The 14,385-nt window shown below is 37.1% G+C and overlaps 1 protein-coding gene across 2 annotated transcripts in view; it reads right to left on the bottom strand.

Moving 5' to 3' along the window:
* Positions 1-14,385, bottom strand: part of wscd2.L (WSC domain containing 2 L homeolog) — a 161,765-nt gene that overhangs the window by 21,280 nt on the left and 126,100 nt on the right. For both annotated transcript variants that reach the window (XM_018263671.2, XM_041567853.1), the window contains exons 6-8: positions 13,854-14,028; positions 8,407-8,571; positions 4,821-5,021 (exon numbers count right to left, since the gene is read on the bottom strand). In XM_018263671.2, coding sequence (XP_018119160.1) covers positions 4,821-5,021; positions 8,407-8,571; positions 13,854-14,028 — 541 coding nt within the window. The remainder of the gene's footprint in view (positions 1-4,820; positions 5,022-8,406; positions 8,572-13,853; positions 14,029-14,385) is intronic.

The raw sequence follows: 14,385 nt of genomic DNA, 5'->3' as shown, positions 1-14,385 counted from the left end.
TTATATATTTCAGATCAGACAAGTTCATAACTCAACAGCTTCTCATACCAGTCCCTGATGTTTCTCCAAATTAGCAAATGTAATAGAACCATACATTTTGATGGATTCATTTTCTCAAATGACTGTGTCCGGGTCATGCTCTTGTATATTGTAATACTGACTCTTCACCAAAATGTTCAGGAGTTAATTTGAGCAACTTTTTGTAGCTAATTGTTCTTGACAATAAAATCAAGCAATAAGAATGATGATTTGTTTTAGATAATTAACAATGTGCTGGGGAAGCATGTGCCCTAATTACAAGATAAAAAAAAAAGCCTTTGGAATTTTGTGCTTAGGCTTCTTAAAGGACCAGTGCCTGATTAATAGTCTAAATCCATTTAATTCCCCAAAGAATCATTAAACACTGTATCTGTTTCATTTAACAGATACAGGACAATTCACCTTGTGTAATCATACCACATAAAACTTTGCTTTGGAACCACTCCAGGCAAATCATAAAGTTAATGCCATGGAACAAAACAGTGATTTTAAATAGCCTTCAGGAGCGATTAGTGAGGATCGCAAACGCAGTTTAGAAGGATTACTATTCAGCAATGCAAGGATGAACAGCCTGTATTCACACATGCAACACATGCTTCTACTCAATACAAATACATGCCTAGTAAATGTGGAAGAATAGCAATAGAGTAGGCTTAAGGGCTCTTACTGACGAGCGTTTTAACCTGCGCTCCCCTGCGTTCCGTTTTTCTGTGTTCAGCCGCAGGGGAGCGCAGGAATAGACGCATTACATTTTTTCCAATGGGGCTGTACTCACACAGACGCGTGTAGGCGATGAACGCAGGTTGAGACGCAACATGCTGCATTTTTCCTGCGTTCAGTGCCTACACGGACCTGTGTGAGTACAACCCCATTGGAAAAAATGTAATGCGTCTATTCCTGCGCTCCCCTGCGGCTGAACGCAAAAAAACGGAACGCAGGGGAGCGCAGGTAAAAACGCTCGTCAGTAAGAGCCCTTACACATGGCGTATTATTTCATTTGAAATGTTTATTTTATATTTATCTAAGTTGAAGAAGTAATGTATAATACATTTATTATTAACTCAATCAAGGCACTTCTAAATAAATAAATGCATAGGCTGCACTAAATGCAATTGGATTCATTTTATATGAAATACAATCAATTCAGCCATTCTAACTGTATTTTGGAAGAGTGTACCCAAATGGTCACATAATCTGGTGTGGGTATCTCCAGTGATGCACCTCTAGGTATACCTAAAGTAAACCTAGGCAGGCATGAGAGATACTAATCACTAAAGGAATACTGAAAAACACTTTAGAAAAAAAAGTCTATTAGAAATAAGTCTGGACTTTTTGAGTTTTCTTGAAAACGTTTTACCACTCATCCAAGTGACTTCTTCAGTTCAACGGAGTGGTATTTTCAAGAAAACGCAGACAGTTCAGTTGCTTTATGTATGTATGTATGTATGTATGTATGTATGTATGTATGTATATTTTTATTTGTAAAGCGCTACTTGAGGGCAAAGCACTGTACAACAAAACAATAAATTAGTAGTAACAAACAAGGGGTCATTGGAATAAAAAGTAACAATAAGTGCATTATTAGAAATACAATTCACATAAATATAAAAAATATAATTACAATACAGATTAAGTGCTCAGTGTCAATGAAACAAAAGGCTAGAGGATCCTACCCTGTAGGGCTTACAGTCTAAATTTAGACTTATATCTACTAGGTACTGTATATCATGAACTGGACGAATGAAAATCTCTATAGACATAAAACACAAACTTTTGAAAAATCAAAGCATGGAAAAAAATAGTGAATAAACATGTGGGCCTAAATAACGATTTTCATACATGGGGAAAAACAGACAATTTTTCTTCAGATTCCCTTTGTGGTAGTTTAATTGAAATCAGTCCCTTAGTAACTGTAGTTTTTAAAAACAATTTTTTCAGATCTAAAATCCTCTGCTTTATTTTCCCTCCCTTCTGTTTTCTTTTTTTTATTTTCTTCCCTAGTGCAGTAATCATGAAAAAAGATTAATAGACCACACCTGAATGCCAATCGCAATGAAAGCAGTCTTTCTTCACAGCAGTTTCATAGCTATTGACAGAGCTATAACTCTACAATAGTAGGTCCTATATATCTCAACCTTCTGGGGCCATAAAGTACATTTTCCAATTTTGCTGCAGTCACTTGTGTGCTCATGGTATGCTATATACTCTGTTTATTTAGTATTGCCAGGAACATTCGAATCATCACACACAACTGTCCTGGATTTTCAAGGCTAGTCTCTGGTTTTCACTTTTCTGATAATGTAAGTGAAATTAATGTATAGTGTTTATGTAAGGCAGGTCTTATCTAGTACTCTAATTTTAATATGGTCTGTCCCACTCTGCACGCACATTTCTAAATATTCACACCCAGATTTGTGGGAAGGCCACACAAGCCCGGCATAGGGTGGTAAAGATTTGGGGGTGGCATGCTGCTCGCTGGCTGCATGTGAACTGGTTTGAATCTCCCGCCCACCAAATTCCCAGTGGAGGCAGCAGCAGGGAAAAGGTGAGCAGTAGGGGTGCAAGTTAGGGGGCGGGGGCAGTGTGAATAAGTGGTAATTTGCAAATGGTGGGGGTAAGAGTGACCTAGGGGCACTTTAGGTTGAAATCCATCCCTGTAACTGAGTGCTCAGTGTTGATGATAATGCAGCCATTGATGCACATGGAGAAGAGAGTTCAGGTCCAGCCAACATTAGAGACAGCTATTAGGAATTTAAAGTATTGATGAGGATCAATGTTTGGCGAGCATTGCTCTGTTCTATTTTTTGCGTCTGAGACTAGGTAAATTGCATTCTCGGGCACAAAAACTATGCAAACTATGTGGGAACATTTTAAATTCTGATGGGGCACTAGGTGTTTTGCCCAAAATGTTAAGAAGGAGGTAACCGGTAACTGAAGAGATGTCATCAGTTTTTAATAGTTGCAGAACTGGACCAGAACATTAACAACTCATAACAAGCAATCCTTAAGTGGGTTACTGACTATCTCAGCTTACTCTTCCCAGGTGGAACGCTGAAAACCCCTTACTGGGACATCTATATCTATGCCCTTGGGTTCACTGTGATCCCAATGTGGCCATCAAGACATTCAGAAATCAAGAATAGCTGGTTGGTGAACAAAGCCATTTAAATAGATTACCATTAATGCCATGAAGTAAGAATGGTCTTTGGTACAAGTTTGGACACCAAAGGATGAGCCCAAACTGAGTGGAGAATGATAGGTTGTCGTGTCCTCAGCACATAAACTAAATTAATAGAATATCTTGTGGGTGATAAACTGTCTGTGTACGTCCAGTAAGCAGTTTAATTGGGGTGTGCTAGAAGTAGCAATATAATATGCATCAGATAGCAATTGTTAATATTTTTTGGTCAAATATTTAAAGTAACAGATTAGTCCATCCTATAGTTACTATAACTAGACAACACAAAAGTTGTAAAATAAAGGTTAATAGCAGCATATACTCTTTGTACAGACAATACATAGATAATGTATTAATAATAATGTATGATGTATAGATTGTTTTCTTAATTTATACATAGATAATGCCATGAAAATCACCTAAGTGGGAATTAATATTTTAAGTACATATGATCTGTATAATGCAATATAGAATGGCTTTTTATAATCATACACAGACAGCTAATTGTTACTGTATTTCTGGAGTTCAGTCACCCATTGTGCCTTCTGAATAGAAGGTCTGATGTCAGTGGGAAAAATGTTCAGATTTTGCTTCATTGAGCTAAATGGAAATTAGGTTTGGATCACTGCCAAAGCTTAACCGAAACATACGTATGCATCCCCAGTGGGTGACATGTGCATGTGCGTTTCAGTATCTACTTAGGAAGTTTGTGTCTAGGATATGATTATGACAATCAGGTTGCTTCAAATAACTTGGTATACACACATCGCATTTAAATTTTGCATGAACTAGGAAACAAAATGAATTAGTTATGTACACAAGCATGTCATTTCTTTATTAACCTTGTCTGTTCAGACAGCTGTGGCTCGGTTGCTACTGCCACTTGCAACTGTTTAATGCAAACGAGGAGAGAGTCTCTTCAACCTGAGATATGATATCATACTATCTCTTGTAGTCTATCTTGAAGGCGTACCATTTATTACCAGTAAATTGCCTGTTGTCCACTCAAAACTTTGAATAAGAAGGTATAAGAGTGTAAAGAGTACATGGCATAATCCCTGATCTTGTTAAAATTACAGAAGAAATGTCGGCAACTATAGATATAAAGAAAGGGGTTGAGAGAAATTGTTTCGCATATGCCCTTAATACATAGCAGGATACAATTCTGCAACAGGGATCTAACAACAAATGAATGTGAACCTAAATAAATTACATTGATGTCATTCCCAGGCCCCTAAGTCATAGGGAGGATTACCTGATCAGATGGATGCACCGCATGGCTGCTTTGAACCAAGTACACTTAATTGTGCAGTATTTGGCAGCCCCAAGCCCGGTTAATCTGCTATCTGTACTGTCATGCTGTTTTATTACAAAACAATAGGATAACACTGGATAATTTTGACTAGTCACACTTTTCTTGGCTTGCAGCCAGTAAGGTTTTTTTTCCATTCGGAAAGCAAGCAAGTTTCTTGTTTTAAATTCCACCTCTCAGAAATAAACTATTTCAATACATGTTTAAGAATAATATGCAGTATATTTATTGGTAGGCATTAACATTTAATTTATCTCATGACTTTGTGCCTCATGGGAAAGTCAAAATTACCTTTTCCTTTCCAGTGAGCCTGTGACGCAAACCCAATATGTCCCCCGTATTTCCGGTTAAACTCAGCCATCAAAGCTTTGTATGGATTTCTGATTAACAAAACTGCAGAGTCAAAGGCTTCGATCTCCTTCCTCCCACTTTCATGGGTCTTAATGCAAACTGTGCGTCCATTCCGCCAGTGGTCTCTTTCTCCTTTAAATCCTAGAAATTCAGTGGAAAAGTCAACTTTTATTTAGAAAAAAATATTCATCTGACACACCAATGAAGAACTTGAAGGAAACAGTTTTTGTTCATATAAAAAGGAAAGACAATGGACATGGACATCATGAAGAATGTAGGACTGTTGTGTATTCTTTCCTATTTCACCTGACTTAATGTACATCGGTCATGTACAGTATATAGAACTTTTCTTCCATAGGACACAAAGCATTTTTTAGCAAGCAAGACAGCCATTATAGGTGCAGTAAGTATTTGGGGACACAAGGAGATTATGTACCTTGTCCAGGGTTACAATGAATTGAACAAGGTTCTCTAGCATGATATGCTGCTCACTTAACATCTTGGCCAATGCATGTCCATCAAGTTCCATCTTTTTGTCTAAATGAAGCCTGTCTAGCCCTTTCTTGGAGGTATATAATATTTCTGCCAGTACAACCACTTCCGGGAATGAATTCCACAATCTTCACTGCCCTCACTGTAAAGGATGTTTTTCACATCTTAAGATGGAACCTTCTTTCTAATAATCACAATGGATGTCCTTGTATCTGCTGGAATGATCTACTTGTGAATAAAGCATTGAGAGTTAATTGTAAAGTTCCCCTTATATATTTTATAAAATACACAAGAGCAATGAATATCCTGTAAATTATATCCTTATAAATGATGTTTAGTGATGTCATCAGTCATTAACGGAGCTTAGTGATGTCAGCTCTGTCACATGACCTACTGAAACTTGTGTATTATAATAAATAAAGTACCCCCTGTTGCAAAATATGAGGATATTAGGAGTCTTCTTGGAGTTCCATGACCTGTATAAAAACACTCAGTCTTTGGCATCGTGCTTTTATATGGTCATAGAACTCCTAGGTAACTTATAATATCCTTATATTTTACAAAAGGGGGTTCTTTATTCACTATACATATAGTGCTATCATATTCCCCCTTAAGTTCCTCTTCTCCAGTGTAAACAACACTGGCTTAATACACTGGTCTGTAGCATATCCCTATAATTGACTGTCCCTTTACAATCTGTAAAAGGTCAACCCATAAAGCTTCAGGCCTCTTATATTCCACCATAACGTATTCCTTTATGCTGGGGGGGGGGGAGTTTAATCTTTCTTAACATGCAGACACATTCCTCTTCTTTTTCTTATTTTTTTTTATAATTTTTTTATTTATTGCCCAGTCATGTGACTCATTCAGCCACGTTTCAGCAATGTCAATATAATTTCTCACCCCATGCCATTAACTCCATCGCTCCCATTATACTAGCCAAACTTTTTAAATGAATAAACATACATTTAGTACTGGTACTAGCTTGTACATTGTGTTTATACAGTATGATCCCTGCTCCTCCCTGTCATTATTGATACCCTCATTTAAATCTCCACTCCCAGTTTCACCTATTATGCTTGAGATCTTCATCTAACCTACCTGATACAGAATTTCTCACTGCTCCCTCTAGATAATGCATATTTTAAAAGTATCTTCCAACCTTCTAGCTATCCTCTCTCTTAAGACACTGCACTATCGTCATTGAGGTGTAGTCCATCCTTGCCTGTAGCAGATGGAAAACGTAAGTTCTCTAAAAGACTGAAAGCACTCCTTTCTACACCAATCTCTTAGATATGAATTAACCTCCCTAAATTCACACTTTCAAGTGTAACATGGGGTACAGGCAGGGCTGCCATGAGAAATCATGCGGCCCCGCACAGCAAAATTTTCTGGGCCCTCCCCGCCACCCTTCTCTTACCCATCAGTATGAATGCCACACAAGACACAAGCATTAAAACATTATGTGCCCCCCTACAAGTTAAAAAAGAGAACTTTGGTGCCCAGGGCCCCCTACAAGTTTTGATGGTCAGGGCCTCCTACAAATTAAATACAAAAATTGATGGCCAAGGACAAGTCGCAGTTTTGACTATTTTTCCCTGTAACCCAAATACACATCAGAGGCTAGGATGATGCGGCACTTATACACATTATCAATCTCCCTATAAAATATATTTTGCTCAAATCAAGCTTTTTTTCATCTAAATTGAAATCATTGATCTCTAAACAAAATATATATGGCTAAGCCAAGCAGAATAATGCCTCCTCACTTCTTTCATATTTTACACTTTATGCTTGGGTGGCTAAAGATTCTGTTACAACCCTGTCACTTGTATTTTGCATTTGATTGCAGCTTAGCAAGGGCAGACAGTTTAAAAGCAGACATAACGAAAATAATTGCAAAATACTGTACTGAAGGAATCTTAATATGCAATAGCTTTCCCTCCTTAAATTAAACAATCCACAACACTTTGCCTTGAGAATGGCTAGAACTTCCCCAACCTATTCTACCAAAGACCTAGAAGTCTTAGCAGCACCTCTGGCATTACACTAAACTATTTGAAAGCAGAGATATTTATTTTCTGCTCATTTGTAGAATGAAGAATATTTTTTTGTTTTTTTTCTGTGACTTGCATAATATATTGTGATTCATATCCATTTAAGTCTTAAATAAAATCATCTGCGTTGAAAGATTAACGTTCTTTATAAATTATCCTCTGTTCTTAAATTGAGATGGAAAGAGACGCAGAATGTCCAAATAAACAATCTTTAAGTAAATTATGCTAGCTAGGCAGAGCATAAAATGAAAGTGGTTGTATTACATCAATTATGAATGTGTAATTTCTTTCTGTGAATTATGCCAAGCAATAAAGGAGCATGGTGGCTCATCTAATAGTTGCCTGGATACATTGCTGCCCAGTGAAAATGAACAAAATTCCCAGAATAAACATGAAATACCGGTTGACATTTGTAAACTATACAAAACTCTCAAATCATAAGCTTATTGTGCAGCATGAAGATTGCTAACGTGTATGAATAGATGTAATCAGGACTGAAGATTCACAGGACAATTGTGCAGGTATATATTCTTCAATGTGAAGAGCCTTTGGGCGTTTGAAATGATTGATTTCTAAAACTATGAAATGTTCATGTGCCAGAGTAAAAAAATGAAAATGTTGTATAGAGTAAAACGTAGAATGGAATACAATAGACTGATAATTTAATGCAGCCAAGAATTCTCTCCAAAGTTCAAAGCAGCTACATATATGATATGCACAGATTCCTCCATCAATCCCTGTCTTTTTCAGTTATCCTTCATTGTGCATTAAAACAAAATCTGGACAACCCTTCAGAGGCACACAGAACCATAAGCAATAACCTGGCATACATTAAATAATGCAATATAATCAGAAACCATTAACACGGAAAATAATGACTTTATCTCTAGAAAGCTGAATATTCTATGTCAATGCTAGAATTCTATGTTATCAAGAAAAATAAATAGAAGTGGTTATATTTTTCTGCCGCAGCCCACCTTTGTTATATAGTGATCCGTCGAAGTAATAGCTGCCAGTGTAGAAACCAGTAGCAAGTTCAATTAAATGTCTCGCCCACGTGTTTCCTGCTCCGGGAAAGCTTGCCAAGGCTATAAGCTGTTTAGAGCGTGCTGGGAGAAATCTTCTGTCCATGCATCTGTTATCTGAATTACACAATAAAACGATAGAAACAAGTTATTTGATCATTAAAATGCATTATTATTGGAATAAACCATCAGAGGTGAGAAATAACCGGATACCTTGGTATTTAATTCCGCTAGAAAAATACAGACTCACTAACACAGAGAGAAAATGTATCACCCCATTTTTGTGTTTGCCTATGAGGCCAGTCAAACACAACAGAACACCTGGCTGGGCGGTTTTGCTCAACAGAAAAGTAATCAGGGAAGAGAAACTCATCTAGCGTATAGGCTCATGTGTGCATGCATAATAGAGTCTCTCGTTTGCTCTGGTGTTTCGCTAAATGCAAAATACAAATTTATTTACATAATTCAATTCAAACTGTTTGTAGATTTTAGAGTGAGGATCATTTATCAAGGGTAAGGATTCACAAGACATTACTTATTGTGTTTTGTTGCAAACAGTATAGTAACTTGCCTGCAGTCTTCAGCGTCATAAGATGGACAACGTTATATTGTTTTCTTTGCATGTGGCAGTGCCTTGTTTTTTATTTTAAAAATTTTATTTTATAAATTAAATAATATTAATAATAAAACTTATTTTATTTATAAAATAAATTTGGGCCCATATTGGGTGCATATACACATGGAAAACACAACTGGAAAATGCCATGCAACAATGCATTCTATGTTGTGCTGGACACAGGAAAGACCTCCGGAATACTTCCTGAATACCTCCAAAAATACCAACTATAACTCTGCAGGCACTGGGTAGATGACCCCAGAATAAAATGTGAATGATATCACCAATTAAATTTATTTTAAAAAAAAACAGACACAGATAATATTTAGAAGAATGTCCAGATTCAAAAGAATTCAAAGTACCAGTGTACAAACTGATTTATATCAAAGCCAAAAGAAGCAAATTCATTTATACATATAGTTTTCAGGAGCTTCTATGAACCATATACAAATATAGTACAAGTACAAGATTTGTGCTACCTGCTGCATGGGACCTGTTATCCAGAATGCTTGGGACCTAGGGTTTTTCAGATCTTACTGTAATTTGGACCTCCATATTTATCAAAATTTATATTTATATTTAAATTAAAAAAGTCCAACCCAACTATTAAAAAAAAACCTCACTAATTAATCAGTTCATGGAAAAACCAAAAAAAATTTGTATCAAGTTTTTTCCCCAATTGTATGATTTTTTTGTGGTTTTTCGCCACAAAGGCTTTTTGCCTGAAAAGTACAAAATAGTCAGCTTTTTGGGCTAATTTCAGAGCAGACCACAGAACTTCCAAATAGGATAGGAACCTCTCCCATTGACTTACAGTATATACAACCTTGGCAGATCTGAGATGCCGGATTTTTGGATTTGGACATTTTGCTGCCTCTGGGTTTAATAAATCCTGAAAAGTTCTCGTTTTTTTTTTTTGGCATTCAGACTTTGATAAATAACTCCCTAAGTCAGCTAAAAAGTTATTCAAACATTTAAATAATCAGGATTGTTTTGCCACCAATATGGATTGGTACTGTTTTATTATTGCATAGAAAAAGGAAAACATTTTTACAAATTTGAATTATTTGATTAAAATGTAGTCTATGGGAGGTGGCCTTCCATTAATTTGGAGCCTTCTGGATAACAGGTTTCCGGATAACAGATCCCATACCTGTACAAGGAATCCTACCCATGGTTCACTGTTATGTAGGGATGCACTGAATCCACTATTTTAGGATTCCCCCAAAATCAGAACCAAATTGGAACCCTAATTTGCATATGTAAAGTAGGGAATCAATGGGGAAAAAGAACTGCATGCTTAAAAAATTTTGGGCTTCCTTGTATGTGTGACGAAAGGTCATGTGATTTTTTTTTTTTAATTTGGATTCAGGTTTGGCCAGGCACTTGGATTTGGTCAAATCCTGATAAAAAAGGCAGAATCTTGGAAGAATTCCCTAGTGTTTAGTAAACCTGTGCAGTCTTAGTAACTTGGGAACAGGGAGCAGATAGAACAGCCTAGGGTACCATCTCTGTACCCTAATGAGAAGTTTGTTTTGCATATTTTTAAAAAAAAATACATGGCTTTGCTTGCTCCCAATATATCTTAACTCCATGGGGTATATTTATCAAAGAGTGAAGTTAGAAATCACTGCAGTTCACTAGAGTGAAATTCCACCATTCTACATTCATTTCTATGGGATTTTTAAAAGAGTATTTATCAATGGTTGAAAATGAAACTTCACCCTTTGATAAATACGCCTTTCAAAATCCCATAGAAATGAGAGTGGCGGAATTTCACTCTAGCAGATAGTGGCGATCTCTAACTTCACTCTTTGATAAATATACCCCAATTATGGATCTGCATATAAGTGTTATATGCCCCCACCAGTTTAGAGTGATGGCACATAGTGATGGGCGAATTTGTGCCGTTTCACTTCGCCAAAAAATGTGCGAATTTCGCACTAATTTTGCGAAACAGCCCGTTTTTTACGCCGGCGCCCTTTTTTTTTTACGCCGGCGGGCGTTTTTGACGCCGGCGCCTGTTTTTTCTGACGCCGGCGAATTTTTGCGGGCGTTTTGCAAATTTATTCGCTGGCGGCGAATCGCGCAAATTAGCTGAGAATTCGCGCCTGGCAAATAAATTCGCCCATCACTAATGGCACACCATAATATTCCTCCTCCAAGTAACAATCATAGTAATTGCACAGATTGACACTGTCCAGCCACCAAACACAACTAAATCTGAAGAGGGCAATTCATGAGAATTGTCACTTCTGATATGTATGTCACATTTTGTGTCTCATTATTACAATATCAGAAGGTCAGCAAATTCCCTCCACATTTAGTCATAACATTAATTATTTCCAAATGTAAGGAAATTATTAATCAGGTTTAATAATTAGTACATAACATGCTGTGCTAATGCTACACACATTACAAAGGGCAGATACAGAGTAGTAAATAACACCACACTATTATTAACACATATTCTGATTCATATATTTATGTATATAACCTTGCTGATTTGTTGATTTGCTTGGACCCTACAGATGGATTATGTTTGTTATGCAATTACAGCGCTACATCCCTGCATGTTGTGTGCTGAAGATATTACAGTACAGCATCCATAGGATTTATGCATTATCGGTTTACTCATTTTTTTCGTTAAAAAAAAATACTGTCCTTTTTAAGTCAGGGGCCTTTGTTGTGAATGGCTTTACTGCTGCTTACAGAGCTACTCAGTCTAATTGTCCAAACAAACAATAAAATAGAGAATCAGTTGCCTAAAGTACAACAATGTCTCAATGGGAATCTTTGGTTTGATGGGAACCTGTATATCCTGAGTTTAGCTAAGAACCTCTTCCAATGTGATAAAATAATATTTTACATTACAACTACTGTATGTACGGGTATGGGTTCCCTTTTCCAGAAACCCATTATCCAGAATGTTACAAATTACAGGGGGGTAATCTCTCAAAAAGTAAATTTTAAGCAAAAAATTCCAATTTTAAAAAGTACTTCCTTTTTCTCAGTAATAATTAAACAGTACCTTGCACTTGGTGGTAACTAAGCTGCTTGAATCCATATTGGTGGCAAAATTACGTTGTGAAAATACACCTGGCGAACTGTGGTTAGGTGAAGAGAAATTTCACACTTTAGTAAATGTGCCCCAGTGTATTGTAGCAAGCCACTCTTGGTCAAATTTCCCTGGGCTTGGATCACATGAAATCTGCTAGCAGCAGCCTCCTCTCTTTTCCGCATTCAGAAGCTTTGCCGCTGAAAGACTTTGGATTCCGGCTCAAAATGCAGAGACTTGCAGTTCTTGCAGGTCAAATTCCACCAATTCTGTTCCAAAGCCGATTCAACACTTCTGAATGCGGGAAAGAAAGGAGGCTACTACCCGTGGTAGGGCTGAAATCAGCCACTGTATTTCAGCTAGCGGATTTTGGGCCCCCTTGTGGCCCAAGCCTTAGATAGACACAACAGTGAGTAGAGAATGGATGCAACTCTATACAAACCCATAGCAACTTTATAGATTAGAAAAGGCAAGAGTCATGGTTTTTTTTTTTTTTTTTGGCTCAGTCATGTTATTCAATAACATATATAGCACAATATCGTAATTATAAATATAGTTAAGGGACCTGTTATTCAGAATGCTTTGGATCTGGATGTTCCCATAATTTGAATCTCCATACCTTTAAGTTTTCCATGAGCTTCTGGTACTGGTCTGCAGAACATTTTCCATATTAACCTATGCCTTTAAAGTGTAAGCAATCAACATTAGCCAGTAATAAACCTGCAATTTTCTCTTAAAATATCTGTTTATTTAAAGAAACTACATTTCCTCAAATTATGCTTCGTAACAAACCATTCCCATATCGCTACATCACTAAGCGTTTCTTGAATTTATAATATGTCTGATTAAGTACCTTACAGGGGAACTACCACAAAAATCTAAATTTAATATGCACTTCATCTTAGGAAAATGAGAAATGTTCTATATTAGATCAATTCAAATTCTGTCCCGTTTCTGAAATAATCACGGTCATCTTCACTTATCCTCCTCTCAGCAAGCTGTCCTCATGCAAGAGTCACATTTTCACAGACAGTTAGGTCAAACACATTGGTGCCTGCTCCCTTTGTCCAGACAATGTTGCTTCAAAATAACCGACTCCAACACTAAGCTGCATGTAGAAAGATTCCTGAAAGGGTGGAGAGTAACTACCGTATATACTCGAGTATAAGCCGTCCCGAGTATAAGCCGAGGTACCTAATTTTACCTCCAAAAACTGGGAAAGCTTATTGACTCGAGTATAAGCCTAGGGTGAGAAATGCAGCAGCTTCTGGTAAGTTTCAATCAAAAAATTGAGTGTTTCTGCTCCCATTAGAGGTGCCGGCATCTCGATTTTGGATGCCGGCGACCATTCTTGGACGCTGGCGAATATTCTTGGAGACTATTCTTGGCAAAAACGGTTGCCGGCATCTAAGAATAGTCGCCGGCGTCCAAGAATAGTCACCGGCGACTATTCTTAGACGCCGGCGACTATTCTTAGATGCCAGCGACCGTTTTTGCGATTGACCCGAGTATAAGCCGAGGTAGAGTTTTTCAGCATATTTTGGGGGCTGAAAAACTCGGCTTATACTCGAGTATATACGGTAACTTATTTCAGAAATGGTACATCATTGTTATGGGTCATTTTTAGAAATAATCTTAGTTCCATGTGATGAAGCTGATATTAAAATTTCATTTACTTTATAGTTTCCCTTTAAATAAAAAAAATAATAAGTCTTATAACCTTACCTTGGACTTGTGTCTGATAAACTATAAAGTAATCCGATGTGCCACAGCTTTCGAATTCTTCTCCAATACATTTCTGAGAGCACAGCTGCTCGTCCTCCCGCTCATGAAGTGTGAAATAAGTGGTGGGAAAGGCACAGTGACAGACTGTTCCTCCAAGAACTGCCAATGGATATTCCTGTGGGAAGTTAGTTAGAACACTGATTTAGTGAACTGCACTGTTATATGAGACAAAAGCTGTCAGAGCTGATAATCCCCTACCAAATAGAGCTTTCACCTGTTACCTGGAATGTATCTGTACAAAGGTGCTATCCAGCAACAAGAGAACAACTGTAGTCACTGTGATTTTTTAATCAAATGGAGCAAAGACACTCAGAATTTATATTTTTTATTTCAAATAAAAACAATAAATCAGAAAAATTATCTCTCGTCCATTGTACCCTAACATGCTACATTTGACAGTTACTTTTAATTTGTACAATGCTGCAGCATATTCGTTATGGATCTATGTAAAGTTATTGACAAACAACTGACA

This window comes from Xenopus laevis, chromosome 1L, assembly GCF_017654675.1.
Source record: "Xenopus laevis strain J_2021 chromosome 1L, Xenopus_laevis_v10.1, whole genome shotgun sequence".
In the NCBI taxonomy this organism is placed as follows: Eukaryota; Metazoa; Chordata; class Amphibia; order Anura; family Pipidae; genus Xenopus; species Xenopus laevis.
The sequence above is the reverse complement of the archived record's forward strand: the minus strand, read 5'-3'. Positions and strand labels throughout refer to the sequence as shown.